This window comes from Balaenoptera borealis, assembly GCF_965194805.1.
Source record: "Balaenoptera borealis genome assembly, chromosome: 2".
In the NCBI taxonomy this organism is placed as follows: Eukaryota; Metazoa; Chordata; class Mammalia; order Artiodactyla; family Balaenopteridae; genus Balaenoptera; species Balaenoptera borealis.
Window position 1 is genome coordinate 169,045,967 of NC_138867.1, and position 16,384 is coordinate 169,062,350.

Below are 16,384 nucleotides of genomic sequence, written 5' to 3' on the forward strand. Positions count from 1 at the left end.
CTAAGAAAAAAAAAAAAGGCCATGAAGAACCTATTGGCAAGATGGGAATAAAGACACAGACCTACTAAAGAATGGACTTGAGGATATGGGGAGCGGGAGGAGTGAGATGTGACACGGTGAGAGAGGGTCATGGACATATATACACTACCAAATGTAAAATAGATAGCTAGTGGGAAGCAGCCGCATAGCACAGGGAGATCAGCACGTTTCTTTGTGACCACCTGGGGGGGTGGGATGGGGAGGGTGGGAGGGAGGAAGATGCGGGAGGGAGGAGATATGGGAACGTGTGTATATCTGTAGCTGACTCACTTTGTTATAAAGCAGAAACTAACACACCATTGTGAAGCAATTATACTTCAATAAAGATGTTTAAAAAAAAAAAAGATTTTCTCCTATGAACACATCTAGAAGTTTTATAGGCTTAGGTTTTACATTTAGAGATAATTTTTGAATATGGTTAGTTTTGTATATGGATGTAAATTAATTTTTTTATATAAATATCCAACTGTTGCAGCACCTTATCCAGTGACTTCCCTTTGAACCTTTGTTAAATTCAGTTGTCCATATATCTAATCTGGATGCCTTTTATTTCCTTTTTTGCCTGATTGCACTGCCAGAACCTCCAGTACCATGTTGAATAGAAGTGCCAGGAGCAGACATCCTTGTATTTCTTCTGATCTTAGTGAGAAAGCATTCAGTCTTTTATCATTATGTGTGATGTTAGTTGTAGGTTTTTCATAAATGTCCATTTTTAGTTTGAGGAAGTCCTCTTCTATTCCTAGTCTTGGGAGAGTTTATTTATTTATTTATTTTTTAATTCAGGAATGGATGTTGGCTTTTGTCAAATGCTTTTTCTGTGTCTATTGATATAATCATGTTTGTCTTTCTTTTTTTGTTAATTAATATGGTGAAAATCATCACCTGATTTTTGATTGTTAACACTGTTGTTCATGATATATTTTCCTTTTTATATACTATTGGATGTGATTTTGTAAAGTTTTAGAATTTCTGTATCTATGTTCATGAGGGATATTAGTCTACATATTTATTTTCTTATAACATCTTTGTCTGGAGTTGGTATCAGGATAATAGTAACCTCATAGAATGATTTAGGAACCAGTCCATCTTTTAAAATTTTCTGAAGCACTTTATCTAGAATTGATATAATTTCTTCCTTAGTTATTTATTAAAATTCAGGAGTGAAGTCCTCATGAATTGGACTTTTCTTAGTTGGAATATTTTTAACTAGAAATTTAATTTCTTCCCAATCAAAGGGCACAGAGAGGCTGGAAGGAAAAGACCCAACTTCATGCTGCCTAAAAAGGTCTCAATTCACTAAAGACACACATAGGCTTAAAGTGAAGGAATGAAAGAAGCTATTTTATGCAAGTGGCAAACGAAATAACGTGGGAGTAGCCATACTTATATCAGACAAAATAGACTTTAAGCCCAAAACAGTAACAAGAAAGCAAGAAGGTCACTGTATAATGATAAAGGGTCAATACATCAAGAAGATATAACAATCATAAATATATATGCACCCAACATCAGAGCACCTAAATATATTAAACACATACTAACAAATCTAAAGGCAGAAATAGACTACAACACAATAATAAGGGACTTCAATATCCACTTTCCACAATAGGTAGGTCATCCAGAGAGAAAATTAGTAAGAAAACATTGGAATTCAACCGCACTTTAGACTAAGTTGATTTAACAGACATATATAGGACGTTTCATCCAACAGCATCAGATTACACATTCTTCTTAAGTACATCAGGATAAATTATATGATAGGCCACAAAAAAAGCCTTAGCAAATTTAAGAAAATTGAAACCATATCAAGTATCTTTTCCAACAACAATGGTATGTAGGCAGTAATCAACAAGAAGAGAAAGGCTGGAAAATTTACAACATGTGGAAACTTAACAAATACTCCTGAACAACTAATGGATCAAAGAAATCAAAAGAGAAATTATGAAATATTATTAAACAAATGAAAATGGAAACACACACACCAAAACCTTTGAGATGCTGCAAAACTATTCTTAGAAGGAAGTTATAGCTATAAATGCATATATTAAGAAAAAAAAAGTCAAATAAAAAACCAAATTTTAGGCCTCAAGGAACTAAAAAAACAAACTAAGCCCAAATTTAGCAGATGGAAAAAATAAAGATCAGAGCAGGAATAAATAATATAAAGATCAGAAAACCAGTATAAAAGATCAGTGAAACTAATAGCTGGCTTTTTTTGGAAAAGATAAACAAAATTGACTAATCTTTAGCTAGACTAAGAAAAAAGAAGAATACCTAAAAAAATAAAATCAGAAATAACAAAGGGGGTGTTACCATCGATAACACAAAAATACAGATGATCCTAATAGGCTCCTATGAACAATTGTTTGTCAACAAATTAAATAACCTACAAGAAATGGATAAATTTCCAGAAATATACAACCTACCAAGACTGAATCAAGAAGAAATTCAAAATCAGAACAGACCAGTAATGTGTAAAGAGACTGAATCAGTAATCAAAAACCTCCCAACACAGATAAGCCCAGAACCAGATGCTTTCACTGGTTAATTCTACCAAATGCTTAAAGAAGAATTAATGTCAATTCTTCCCAAACTCTTCCAAAAAACTGAAGTGGATGAAACACTCTCAAACTAATTTTATAATACCAGAGTTACCCTGAAACCAAAACCAGATAAGACACTACAAAAAAGAAAATTATAAACCAATATCCCTGATGAATATAGGTATAAAAAATCAACAAAATATTAGCGAAACAAATTAAACAACACATGAAAAGGATCATACTCCGTGATCAAATGTGATTGAATCCTGGGATACAAGGATGGTTCAACATAAACAAATCAATAAATGTGATACATCACGTTAATAGAATAAAAAATAAAAATCATAGAATCATCTCAATAGGTGCAGAAAAATCATGAAAAAATGCAACATTTTTTTCATGAAAAAATCTTCAACAATTTGGGTACAGAAAGAATATACTTCAATATAGTAAAGGCCATAAAAGACAAATCCACAGCTAACATCATACTCAATGGTGAAAGTTTGAAAACTTTTCCTCTAAGACCAGGAATAAGACAAGTATGCCTACTCTCGCCAATCTTATTCAACATAGTACTGGAAGTCCTCCCTAGAGCAACCACAAAAGATAAAGAAATAAAAGTCATCCAAATCAAAAAGACAGAAGTAAAATTTTATTTATTTGCAGGTGATATGACATACATTGAAAATCCTAAAGACTTAGCCAAAACACTCTTGGAATTAATCAACAAATTCAGTAAAGTTGCAAGATATAAGGTCAACATACAGAAATTGTTTTTTGTTGTTGTTGTTGTTTCTAAAGACTAACAATAAAACACTGGATGAAGAAATAAAGAAAACCATCCCATTCACAATAGAACCCAAAAGAATAAACTACTTAGGAATAAATTTAATCAAAACGTGAAAGATCTATACAATCAAAATGACATGATTTTGATAAAAGAAATTGAAGAAGACACAAACAAATGGAAAGATATCCTGTATTCATGGATTATAGGAATTAATATTATTAAAATATTCAGAGTACCCAGAGCCATCTATACATTCAATGCAATCTGTACTATAATTTCAATGGCATTTTTTACAGAAATAGAAAAAATACTCTTGAAAAAGGCACTGAACACCCAAACATCTCTGAGACAGAACAATTTCAGATGTATCACTCTCCCTGATTTAAAACTATGCTTCATAGCTATAGCTATAAAAATGGTGTGGTGCTAGCATTAAAATAGATATATACACCATAGAGCAGAATAAAGAGCCCAGAATTAAACCTCTGTTATATGGTCAACTAATACTTGACAAGGGAGCCAAGTTCCCTTGTTGTGATGATAACACATATTGTCTCCACCTCACACTGTGCTCTTGAGGATTATGTGACATAATGTAAGTGAAATCATTTATGTCAAATCTAAATTCCAGAACAAGTAAAATTTGCTGTTTCAACTTCAAAGCAGAAACTTGTGGATCTCAGTAACAGACCCCTCCCACAATTCCCATGCACAACTCATTCTGAGCAGAGCCCAGAGCAGGCACCAGGGCAACAGAAGGGTCTACAGGGATCCAGGGAGTCTGATCTCACTGGGTCCTTTGGGAAAAGACAACATACAAAGGGCAGTTGATGGTACTTGACATGGCAGAGAACTCCCGTTCTTAGCTCCCATTAGCTGGTTGAAGTCCAAAATCAGGGAGAACTTCCTGAGCATAAAAAACCTACCTGACTAACAATTTCTGGATTTTCCTGTATGGATGACAACAAAAAATAGTTCTGTCTGCCTGGCAGAAAATGGACAAAAGTGAAGAAATAAATAGGCTGTCAAACTGTGTATTCATGGATTCAACTAGGAAACTAAGGTAAGATGAAGGAAAAAAGGAAAGTAGTCTACTTTATGACATAACATTTACCTTGCTTGTATTTAACATGTCATAAGCAGTTTCATCTCGCTTCAGAAATCTATTCTTTTGGCTAAGATAAAAAATGTTTCACAAACAAATCCAAAGTTTCAGATTAGAATCTACAAAATGTTTTTGTATCATTGTGAGTTGCCTGTTAAAAACACTGCCTTTAAACCAGAAAAAAGAAGAAAACTGTGTCTTCTTTTTCCTAGTGATTAATTGACTTGAAAGTGATATCGAAGAAATTTCAGAGTGATAATATTTAGAATACTTACTTTAAAAAAACCTCTCAGAAATGACTGTGAATTATGGGTTCCTCTAACCATGTAATGTTCTGTAAAGGAAAGAATGTTCCATCCATCATGATTGTTTAGTCAATAACTAATAAGGAAATAACAAAGCCCATCTCTGTACACCACTGACATATTTTCTGTTAAAATATATTTTCCTCTCCTTTGGCAACCATCAGAGTAGTTAGAGTTTGATTTCCCTCATAAAGGGAAGGTGAAAGGGAAGAAACAGTGTGTGGTCCTGGGGTAGTTCTGTAGAGAAGCATAGAAAAAAAGAATTAACAGGGTTGGCAGTTAACTGAGAAAAGGAAGTAGAGAGGAATAGTGAGTGGAAGGGTAAAATTTTAAATGAGAGAAAGGAAGATTGAGATGCTCTTTGGAGACTAAACGTGTGACTTTAAGTGGCATGTGGACTTGAAGTCAATAGGTGTGTGGATAAAGGAGAATCAATAGATGAGAGAATAGATACTGATTTTGCTGCATGCATGCGTGAAAGTGTGCCAGGAATGTCCCCACTCTCTGCATCTCTGCCAGTTGGTTCCTGAGGCCAGAATGACTCCTTCAAGGGTCCGTGTCTTTGACTCCTGAATGTATCTCCTGTGGAACTCAGTGCATCCTCACAGAGGACAGGCTGTTATATCATAGGGCATGCATTTACCAGATCTTTTGCTAGAGATATTTAATCAGAGACAGGGTGTCAGAGTAAGGGGGCATTAGTCCTTCCAGGATAAAAAGAAAGTAATTCACAACAATGCAATGTTGAAAATGGGACAGATCTCGGGATGAATGTCCCCTGTCATATCATCAACCAAAGAATTCACTGGCACGTGAACTCACCAGAGATGCTAAGGGTGAGCACATTCCACTCTGAGAAATTAACTTGTTTTACTACTTTGTTCAGGGCTGCAAGCTGTGGGAAGCAAAGGTATGAGTCTACACATGTGACAATACAAGGGTTAAGACCCAGAAAAAGAAAAGTTGCAGAGCAGGCTATTATGCTTAATAACTTGGGTTTATATAAAGTAGTGGAATCTACCATAAAATGCAACAACCATGACTGATTCTTCTAATCTGGTTCTGCTGGTCACATCACTTTGCAGTCCAACTGAAATGATTCATTTACCTAACAATTATAAATAAGACAGTTATCAGAACACTCAATCTGTCAAGGTATGAAAATAACCCAGAATATATTGGCACATCTATTTACAGATCTTCATTCAAGACATAAGGGCTAAATATGAGTATCTTTTAAATGGGTAGGCATTTTAAAAGTTTTATGCATAAATGAAATTTATAAATATTGAAATTGAATATAAATAAATATAAATTGAATAAATATAGTTGAATATAAATATAAAAATTGAAATACATTGATATTTAGGGTGTGTACTAGATGATAAAAATCCACATATAAACTATAATGAACTAATAATTTGGAAGTTAAAATTTGTTTTTTTCACAGCTTTCTAAACACTTTTTCACCATTCTTACCCATGAGAGTGAATTTTACACTGATGTAGAGCATCTTTGGTTGTTCCTTAAGGGTTCTAGAAGTAAAATAACTAATGTAAATAAGTAGAAAATAAGAAATAATTTATAGTAACGTCCTGCTAGTCAGGAAAGTCAAGATAATAGTAGACCTGGGTATAGTTCCTTCCTTGTTAACTAGCTGGGTGATATGGGACTAACCATTTAACTTTTCTGAACTGTAAATTCTTCATCACCAAAATAACGGGGAGATAAAAATGACTGGGCGTAAGACTGAAGTAGATTTTGCTAAGGTACCTTCTAACTCTAAAATTCAAAGGTTCTACAAATATACAATAAACTTAAAGAATCTTTGCTATAGGCAACCACAACCCCAATGATCCTTGCCTGCCAATATTCATACCGTATTCTGTATTCTGCCCTTGACGAAGGGCTGGACCTTATTACTTCTGATACTAGGTTACAAAAAGACTGTGAGTTCCATCTTGCTCTCACTCTCTATCTCTCTCCCTCTTCCCTCTCCCTCCCCTCTTTCTTAAAGGAAGCTACCATAGTGTGAGCTGCCCCACGGAAAGGCAAGGAACTGAGGGAGGCTCCCAGACAACAGCCAGCAAGGAATTGCGGCCCCTCAGTCCAAAAGCCCAGGGAGGCTGAAATGAACCCTGACAACAACACCTGAGTGAGCTTGGAAGCAGATCTTCCCAGCAGTTGAGAATTCAGATGAAACTGTAGCACCAGCCAGCACTTTGATTATAATCTTGTCAGAGATCTTTAGGCAGGGGCACCAGCTGAGCCTCACTCAGATTGCTATTGGAAGAGCTGTAAGGTAATAAACGTGTGTTGTTCTATCTTGGGATAATTATTATGCAGCAATAGATAACTAATTCAGGCTCCAAAGAAAGATCACAACATTTTGAAAGGGCCAAGCATTGGGACCATGGAAGGGGAATGAAGAACTTCTCTCCTGAGTGACTAGAAAGTTATGCTCCATTCAATTCAATGAGTACTGATAGCACCACCATTATGGTCAAGTAAAGTGGTAAAGGAATGCAAAACACTATTCCCACTATGAACCAGCTTATAGGCCTTGTGCAAACACAAAGTAATTTAGAAGTGACAGGGACTGGCAGCTGTTTGCCAAACCTATTTCTGTTCTCTCTGTTAATCAAGCTAGAAACACTTCCCAGCCTGTCCTAAAGTGAGGTATGGCTATGTGACTAGATCCAAATATTAGGAGAGGGCTCATGCAGCACTTTTAGCTCGGCCCATTAACACTTCCACATCTTGCGTGCTGCCTGCTTGGTACAGAGGAACAGAATGACCTTAGAAGTCCGTGTTGAAGATGGTAAACAACAAAATGGCAGGAGTCTGGGTCCCAGAAATGTCACTCAGAGGAGAGCTATCTGCCTAACAATGATGCCTATTTTGGACTTCATCTTATGAGAAATACATGTCTATTACCTTAAGCCACAGAGATTTGGAAGATTATCTGTTCTGGGAGCTAGACGTATCCTATTAAATGTACCACAGAACAATACAAGGCTATATGTAATAAAAGTGCTACCATTAATATACTTTATGAGGATTTGAAAGCAGCCTGTGATTTAAAAAAAAGAGCCAGGGCGTGAGTTTTAGTCATTTCTCTTCAACGTTAAGTAATGATGTGACCTTGGACAAGCCATTTTTCTGGGCTAGATAATCTCTGAAACACCCTTCCTTTCTAAATGCCTACAATTCCACGATGCTAAGTCTTAAATTTGATGGTTCAGGTTAAAGGTTGTGTGAGGTTAGACTTTGCCATCATGTAATTCCTCTAGCTTTTGAAAATGAAGAATAGTTTGCATCTCCATTGTACAATGTATCATGTATATTCTTCCATTATACTGATCATATCTTTCATATATTTTTCGTATGTACTTTTCACTGGTCACCTTCTTCAATAAGGCTAAAGGTCTTTGGCATCAGAAATTATACTTTATTCATCTTTGTCTCTCTGAGACTTAGCATGGTGTCTGGCACAGAGTAGGATGGAAAAACGTGTGATTGAGTGAGGGTGGAACAAATGTCATAAACTTTTCAAAGGTTCAAGTAGGGGAGTGAGACTGCATAAAGAGGAGGGGGGAAAGGAGTCACTGAGCAATGAGGTGGGAAGGAGGGGAGGTGGTAGTATTGGGTCTGAGCTACTACTATGTACTAGATGTAGGCTGAACGTTAACTGTTCCCGGTGGTGGCAATTTGCTCTGTGAGTAAAGGAGATGGGTGGGGACTTAAGAGAGCCTACCTAACCAAGAAATTGGCTAAAATGCTGTCATTTGCATAAGTATCATAGTCTGCTGACACTTTAATAAGGATTAAAAAGGAAAGAGCTTAGGAACAGAATCCAATAAATCTTCATGAGTTCTACACCTCTGGCTTTTTCCCAGGGTTGATTAATTCTAACAAGGCAGAGACATGGATAAAAGGAATGAGTCTCCAAATACAGATTTCATCCTCTTGGGCCTCTTCCCTGGTATGAAACATGTCAACTTCCTTGTTTCTGCCATCCTCCTGATCTACACTGTGGCTCTCACCACAAACTCCATCCTTATTCTCCTGATCTGGGTGGATTCTCACCTCCACACACCCATGTACTTCCTGCTCAGCCAACTGGCTCTCATGGACATGATGTTAATCTCTAGCACAGTACCCAAGATGGCAACTGACTTCTTCTCCGGGAGGAGAAACATATCACGAGTGGCCTGTGGGACTCAGATCTTCTTCTTCCTGACTCTAGGAATTGCTGAGAGCATCCTCATCACCCTCATGTCCTATGACCGGTATGTGGCCATCTGCAACCCTCTGAGATACGCCCTCATCATGAGCCAGAAGGTCTGTCTGCAGATGGCTGCCAGCTCCTGGGTTGGGGGCACCCTTACATCACTTGCACACACGGCCTACACCATGCATTTCCCCATCTGTGGTTCCAGAGAGATTTCTCATTTCCTCTGTGAGGTCATGGCCATTCTAAAATTGGCCTGTGAAGACGTCTCTGCCTATGAGAAGGCTGTGGTGACGACAACCATAATGGTGCTCTTCATCCCCTTGTCCTTCATCTTGTCCTCTTATGCTCTCATCTTCCTTGCTGTCCTCCGCATGAACTCCCCTGAGGGTAGGAACAAAGCCCTGGCCACCTGTTCCTCCCACCTGACTGTAGTGATTCTCTACTTTGGTCCAGCCATGCTGGTCTACATGAGGCCTAGTTCTTACCACAGTCCCAAGCTGGATGAGGTTCTTTTTATGCTTGGTGCCATCCTCACCCCTATGATGAACCCCCTCATATACAGTCTGAGGAACAAGGAGGTGGTGTGTGCTTTGAAAAAGGTGTTGGGACGCTGCCTAACCTCAAATTAGATACAAATATATGATGCACATTAATTGCTAGCTCTATTTCACTCTAAAACAGCATTGCTAAGATTCCATTTCAGCACTAGTCTTTTCATACTTGAAATTGCAAAGGGACCACTGACTCCATGGTTTCAGTTCATATATACATAAAATTGGTGAAATGTGTTTATCTTCTTCATGCTTCCTGGAGAATTTCAGGCCCACATTCTCAAATTGTGAATCTCCAGGAGTTAGGTACTCCAGGACTGATGATGATGATGGTGGTAGTGGTGGCAGTGATTGTGGTGGTGATAAGGGTGGTGTTGGTGTTGGTAGTGGTGACAGTGGTGATGACGGTGGTAGTAAATGGTGTAATTGGAGTGGTGGTAGCTGAAGTGGTAGAAGTAGTGATGGTAATGATGATGAAGTTTCACCAAGAGAACTGAATCAATGAAGCTTTATTCAACTACAAAGGAAATGTGAATCTATTTCAGTCTTTGAAAGAGGCCAACCATGACTGAAAGTCCAGAAATGCTCCAGCTTCCAAAAGACCCTTAAGTGAAGATAAAAACTGAGTTGAGGGCTTCCCTGGTGGTGCAGTGGTTGAGAATCCGCCTGCCAATGCAGGGGACATGGGCTCGAGCCCTGGTCTGGGAAGATCCCACATGCCGCAGAGCAACTGGGCCCGTGAGCCACAACTACTGAGCCTGCGCGTCTGGAGCCTGTGCTCCACAACAAGAGAGGCCGCGACAGTGAGAGGCCCGCGCACCGCGATGAAGAGTGGCCCCCGCTTGCCGCAACTAGAGAAAGCCCTCGCGCAGAAACGAAGACCCAACACAGCCAAAAATAAATAAATTAATTAATTAAAAAAAAAAAAACTGAGTTGAGTTCTTGGTGTCAAATCTTTAAAATGAAAGGACTAAATTATAGACCCAAACAAAAATCCAATTAAATTACTCTATTTTACTAGGAATAGGAAAAGCCTAAACACCCCTATTCACCTAATGTCTATATTCCCCCTTTTATACAAATGGTATTATACTATATATATTTTTCTACACCTGCCTTATTCATTTAAATGATCTTCCTCATTCCTTTTTTGTGGCTGTATAGTATTCCACTGTGTAGATGTTCATAATTTATTTCACCAATCCTCTATTAATGGACATTTAGGTTGTTTCCAAGCTTTTACTATTACAAAGAATGCTGCTTGAATAACCTGTACATGTATCATTTTGAAAATGTGCAGCTATATCTGGAGAATAAATTCATAGAAGAATTGCTAAGTGAAAAAAAAATTACTCTATTTTAATCTTGTAATAACCTATAATGGAGGGCTTCCCTGGTGGCGCAGTGGTTGGGAATCCGCCTGCCAATGCAGGGGACACGGGTTCGTGCCCCGGTCCGGGAAGATCCCACGTGCTGCGGAGCGGCTAGGCCCGTGAGCCACAACTACTGAGCCTGTGCGTTTGGAGCCTGTGCTCCGCAACAAGAGAGTCCGCGATAGTGAGAGGCCCGCGCACCATGATGAAGAGTGGCCCCCGCTTGCCACAGCTAGAGAAAGCCCTCGCACAGAAAAGGAAGACCCAACACAGCCAAAAATAAAAAAAAAAAAAAAAAAAAAAAAACCTATAATGGAAAAGAATCTGAAAAATATATACTTTTTGAAAAAAAAAAAATATAGTGAATCACTTTGCTCTAAACCTGAAACTAACACAATATTGTAAATCAACTACAGTTCAATAAAAATAAATAAAATAAAATAAAATAAATTTAATTACTCTACTTTTCTTCTACATAACATTTTAAATATTTCATGAAGTTTTCCCCATTAGCAGAAAGAATCTATATTAAGACTTTATTTTTAAGAATACATAATGGACAGTTATCTACAAATTTATATCATAAAATGAATTTGAATTTTTTACCTTTCTAGTGACTTTCTGCCATGTAATGTAATAGGAATAAACATTCACATTTCAGCAGAGGGGAAAATAGAGCAAACGTAGCTGAATCTATAAATGTGGAAATATTACTGTCCTAACATCTGACAGTATGAATATAAATGGACTGCAGTTGAACCTAATGGATTTAATAATTTACTAGTACAATCCATCACATTTTAATTGACTTGGTTGGGTGACTGAATTAGCATAATGGAAAACTATTTATAGACACAAGTCATTTAAAATACAGAAGGAAAAGTGAGAAATAAGAAACCTACCTGGACTACGAAAAAAACCAAGGTCTAGGAATTAGAAGGTGTATCCATAAATTATCCCTAAATCTCTGGGAAAAAAAGATGATTTATTTTTAAATACAAAATATGTTGAGGATTATATGGAAGAAATGTTTTGATCTACAAAATGGATAAGTAACAAAGTTTTAGGACATTCTTCATATAAGTGATTAACATAAATTATCTGCACAAGAAGAAATGTATGTACCAATCAATATGTAGAGCAGGGAGGGTTAGGGGAAAGGTATAAACCAGAAATTTTTGACAGTGATTGAGCAAGGACACGTGCTTCAGCCCATAAGCATTTATTCAGGTATCAGTTGTCATGTTTGAGCCTATCTACTTCTGGCAATAAAGGTGCACTTTAGTTGTCTTTATGATATAACCATTATATTATTACACTAAGTGACACGAGAGGGAGTGGTTTATAAATGTCCACACAAAGTTCTATAAGTACCCTCTTCGTCCATGCAAGAACAAAATGAAGTTTTAGTATATTGTTTTTAAGATAATAAAAGAGGAAGACTGGGAAAAGAAAATCCCTAGGCAAAGCTCTCATCCATTTGCTCACTATTGCCAATGTCACACCCCTTATCAGCAGGCTTCTGATAAATGGGATGCATAACCAAACCAGTTAGGAAAAAGACAAAGCAGTCCCAGTGCCCCTGAAAAGTCCACTGCCCTATCAAAATCTCTCTCCATGGAGAGCAAAGCCATGTGGCAGAAACCACTTCTTTTTTTTTTTTTTAATTGGGGTATAGTTGTTTTACAATGTTGTGTTAGTTCCTACTATACAGCGAATTAGAGTTCCCTGTGCTATACAGCAGGTTCTCATTAGTTATCTATTTTATACATATTAGGAATCACTTCTTTCTGATCTAATTGGAAAACTTTGTCTAGAAATGTCTGAAGAGGGAAGATGGTTATCTAGTGAGATATCGTTGTCTCATTCCATAAAGTTCTGAAAAGGAATGAGATACCTCAAAAGATAAAAAAAAGACTCAGAAAAGACCTGTGACAGAATAGGGGTAAGGCAGAATGGGACACCAACTTTTCTCTTTTCTTAGATTGAAATTTCTTTGGAGGGGAAAGTATTAACAGTTTCTAAAATAAACTTAATCCTCACTGAAACAAACATTACTCTTTGTAGATGACTGAAATTGCCACTGGTCCCTTATTGCCCTTTTCCTCTGAAATGAACAATTAGATGACCAGCATCCTCACTATCAAACCAAATTGAATCACTGAATATAGTAAAGTCATTCTTAAATTCTAAACAATTGATCTAGCACAACAATCTCAGTTCCCTTATTTGAATCTTTTTTTCCTCTTCATGATTTAGATTCTACCTCATTAGCCATTTTGATTATGATTTAACTATCCTCCCTCCCCCTTTGTTCTCACTAAGCAACATAAACGCTAAGAGCTAACTTTCTAATGCTGCATATATATATATATGGTGCTCCAAGCCTCAATGACTCCAGCTACAGCTGCCCAGTGGTGAACCACATACAGAATCATCTCAGGGAAGGAGGATAAACAGCATCCTCCCCCACTGTGGACAGGACCTTTCTGTGAGTGACCATTATGTTCTCCCCAATTTTTCTTGCAGCATCCTTTATTTTGCAGATTTCATACAATGCTAGAGATGCAATGACACAAATTTTAGATGGGGAAACCAAACCCATCAATGTGAGAGAGAATTTGAACCAAAGAATTAATTTAAAACTAGAACAAATGCCAAAGATTCAGAATGAAGGAAACAGAGAGACACTGAAAGAAGGAAAGTAGGGAGGTTGCAGATATATTTCCACTAATTTAATGTCTAGATGACTTTATTCTAAAGATTTGACACTGTAATTTCTCAGATTTAATCCATCTGACACCAGCAACAAGAGTGCAAACCAAAGCCACTTGAATTAGAGTGACAGAGCCGCCAAGTTGCTGTCATAGCTGGTAATTCTGCACAGTCACCCACCAAGGATGAACCCAAATGTAGACTGTTTTCTGCACTGTCAACTCAGTTCATCCCTATGTTTGCTTATCAGAGCACCTGACACTCCTGGGTCATTTCTGGACCATTCTCACTAAGATCAAAGATGTTATTATGTTCTTGGGGTGAACCAGGCATTGTGCAAGAATATTACATTCTTGGGGTAATCCAGGCAAGAATACAGTCTCTCAATCCTAGGTTTCTGTGCTCACCAAACCAAGTAGCTATTTAGTACCAATAAATGAATTGGAATCTTCCACACATTCAAAATGTTGCCACGTCTGCACACACCTAATAAGTAGAGTCAGAAGTTAAAAGTCTGTATTAACAAAATAGAAAAGTTTTGCAAAAATTTATAAAAACTCACACTCTGGTTTTCCTTCTCGTAATTTTTCAGGTGAAATCAATTGCGGCTAAAACATGAGGAAAGGGAATAAAAGTTAACACAGGACTTCCTTTTCCAGAACTATTCTCTAAGGACGTCTTTGCTACCTCACTTCCACTCACCTTCTTTCCACGTTGCTTCTGTCACTGGAAACACAGTCCTGATTCTCCTTCATGCAATCTGCGCCTTCTTCCCTGCCCTAGCGTCATCCACCGCCATCCTCCAAACAGCCCCTAGCTTCTAAAGAATACGAAGCACTCACAAAAGGGCTTTTGTTGTTCAATGACATCTTATTTGCTAAATGTTTCCTCTTGACTTCTGTGTCTTCTGACTGATCTATGGCTGTCACCCTTCCAAGGGTCTGGGTGAAATACCTGCTGAGTGCTATGTTAGAAGTGGCTTGTTTTTCCTAAAACTTATGGTTTGTGCCATATATTCCACTACCAGTGTTCTGGAGCTGGCTTATACTGACTCACAAGAGCTCTTAAATTTTAAATAGTTTTGCAAGTTGGTTGTTAAACCACTGGTAACTTACAAATGGCCATGGTGGAAGTATTTAGACCATGGGAACTGATAAACACTACCAACCAAGACTTTTTGTGTGTTTTGTCTTGGGATTTTTCTTTTATTTTTTGGAGAGCTAATTTACCAACACATCACTCTCTCTACCTATGCCTTGAAGGAGATTCTTCATTTCTTCTGTGAAATCACTGCCCTCTTAAAATTCACTTCTGAAGATACCCTACTAGAAAGTTTCTGGATTTCAGGTTTTGTGTTACTTTTATAACTTACCCTCCCCAGTCCTCACAAGTACTCCCCCCAAGTGCTGAGCCCCTACTCTTGTCCAGTCACTGTTAAATCTCAGAGACCACCCATCTACAGAGAGAAAAACAACATCCTTTTCCCTTTGATGCTATATTCACCCCCACACCAACACCCCTCATCTATCATTCAAGAAACAAGGACAGTTCTGAAGAGTACCACGACGTTTAAACAAAACATTTGATGAAAACTATGAACCTACATAACCAAGAAGCTCAAATAACCCCAAGCAACAGGAAGAAATATGAAGAAAACTACTAGGTACAGCATAATAAAATTGCTGAAAATCAGTGATAAAGAGACAGTCTTAAAGCACTTGGAGAGAAAAAGACACATTTTGTACAGAACCAAGAGAATAAGAATTACAAGAGACATCAAAAAACAATGCAAGCCAGGAGACAACAGACAGATATCTTTAGAGTACAGAAAGAAAAACTTGTCAACCTAGAGTTCTATATGCAGCAAAAACACCTTTTCAAAAATAATATTAGCAAAAATGGCAGAGTAAGGACTTCTGAAAATAAATTTTATATCCATAAAAGCAATGAAAACACTGGACATTTTTCCAGAATCAACTTTTTCAGAATTCTGAAAATCAAACAAAGGCAATCTGGGGAGCATTTACTCAAGAAAAAAAAAATGAATCTTACTAAATCAGTGAGTTTTATGGCCTGTTAACTTGTCATTTCTTACTGTCCCTTCTCCTGTTTTGCTATAACCTTGAAAACCAACACCTGCAGTGGTGAAAAACAGGAGCAGGGCAGTAACTAGAGGGGTGGGACAGCACTGGATCACCTCCAAAGACCAATCCCCAGGGAATTATCATGTAATCTGTTTGTTGATTCCCTGGAAGACCCCACTAGCAAGACCATATATATTTGATCTGACTCAGCACTCATCCAGTACAAATAGGCCCCAGGGGCATTTGGTAAAAACAATCAAAGGCAATTGTTGGAACATCATGACTGCCAAAAGCAACACATAATAATTGGGTAAAAACTGGCTAACCAAAAAGCCTAAAAAGAAAACATGGGGAATGAGATGTCTATAGCAGACTCTGAAAAGCTCTCACATACTTCTGGGATTCTTGAAGGCCATGTGCTTTCATAGGATTGTGCATACTCCCAGAGATGTGTGCTTGCTCAGGAATGACCTGAGAAGCCCTAAGCACTCACTTCTGGTTAACGTGGAGGCTCAACACAAGCCAGAAATGAAGGCTGAAATGAAACTGTACGCTGCCTGACTGAATGCTGAAGGCAAGTCCCAACACACAAACTGAGGCCCACCACAACGACTGGGAGACTTCTTGGTTACACACGTCCTG

At 37.8% G+C, this 16,384-nt stretch overlaps 1 protein-coding gene and 1 long non-coding RNA gene across 3 annotated transcripts; one reads left to right on the forward strand and one right to left on the reverse strand.

Annotated features, from left to right (window-relative positions):
- The first annotated feature begins 262 nt into the window (after positions 1-262).
- On the forward strand, positions 263-10,201 carry LOC309622996 (olfactory receptor 2T27-like). 2 transcript variants are annotated; one of them, XM_082379536.1, is made up of 2 exons: positions 263-7,084; positions 8,682-10,201. In XM_082379536.1, the coding sequence occupies exon 2, from the start codon at positions 8,710-8,712 to the stop codon at positions 9,646-9,648; it is 939 nt and encodes a 312-aa protein (XP_082235662.1). In that variant the 5' UTR covers positions 263-7,084; positions 8,682-8,709; the 3' UTR covers positions 9,649-10,201. The 2 variants fall into 2 exon arrangements, with proteins under 2 accessions (XP_082235662.1, XP_082235661.1); XM_082379535.1 differs by having other exon boundaries at positions 263-4,435; positions 6,800-10,201.
- Positions 10,202-13,471: 3,270 nt separating this feature from the next.
- On the reverse strand, positions 13,472-16,379 carry LOC309623048. The gene is made up of 2 exons (XR_014241254.1): positions 16,236-16,379; positions 13,472-14,478 (listed from the first exon to the last, which is right to left on the reverse strand). It is a non-coding gene; the product is annotated as an uncharacterized lncRNA (long non-coding RNA).
- Positions 16,380-16,384: the final 5 nt, after the last annotated feature.

Excerpts from the sequence above, each read along its gene's own strand:
- LOC309622996 (XM_082379536.1), top strand. The coding sequence starts at position 8,710 with ATGGATAAAAGGAATGAGTCTCCAAATACAGATTTCATCCTCTTGGGC.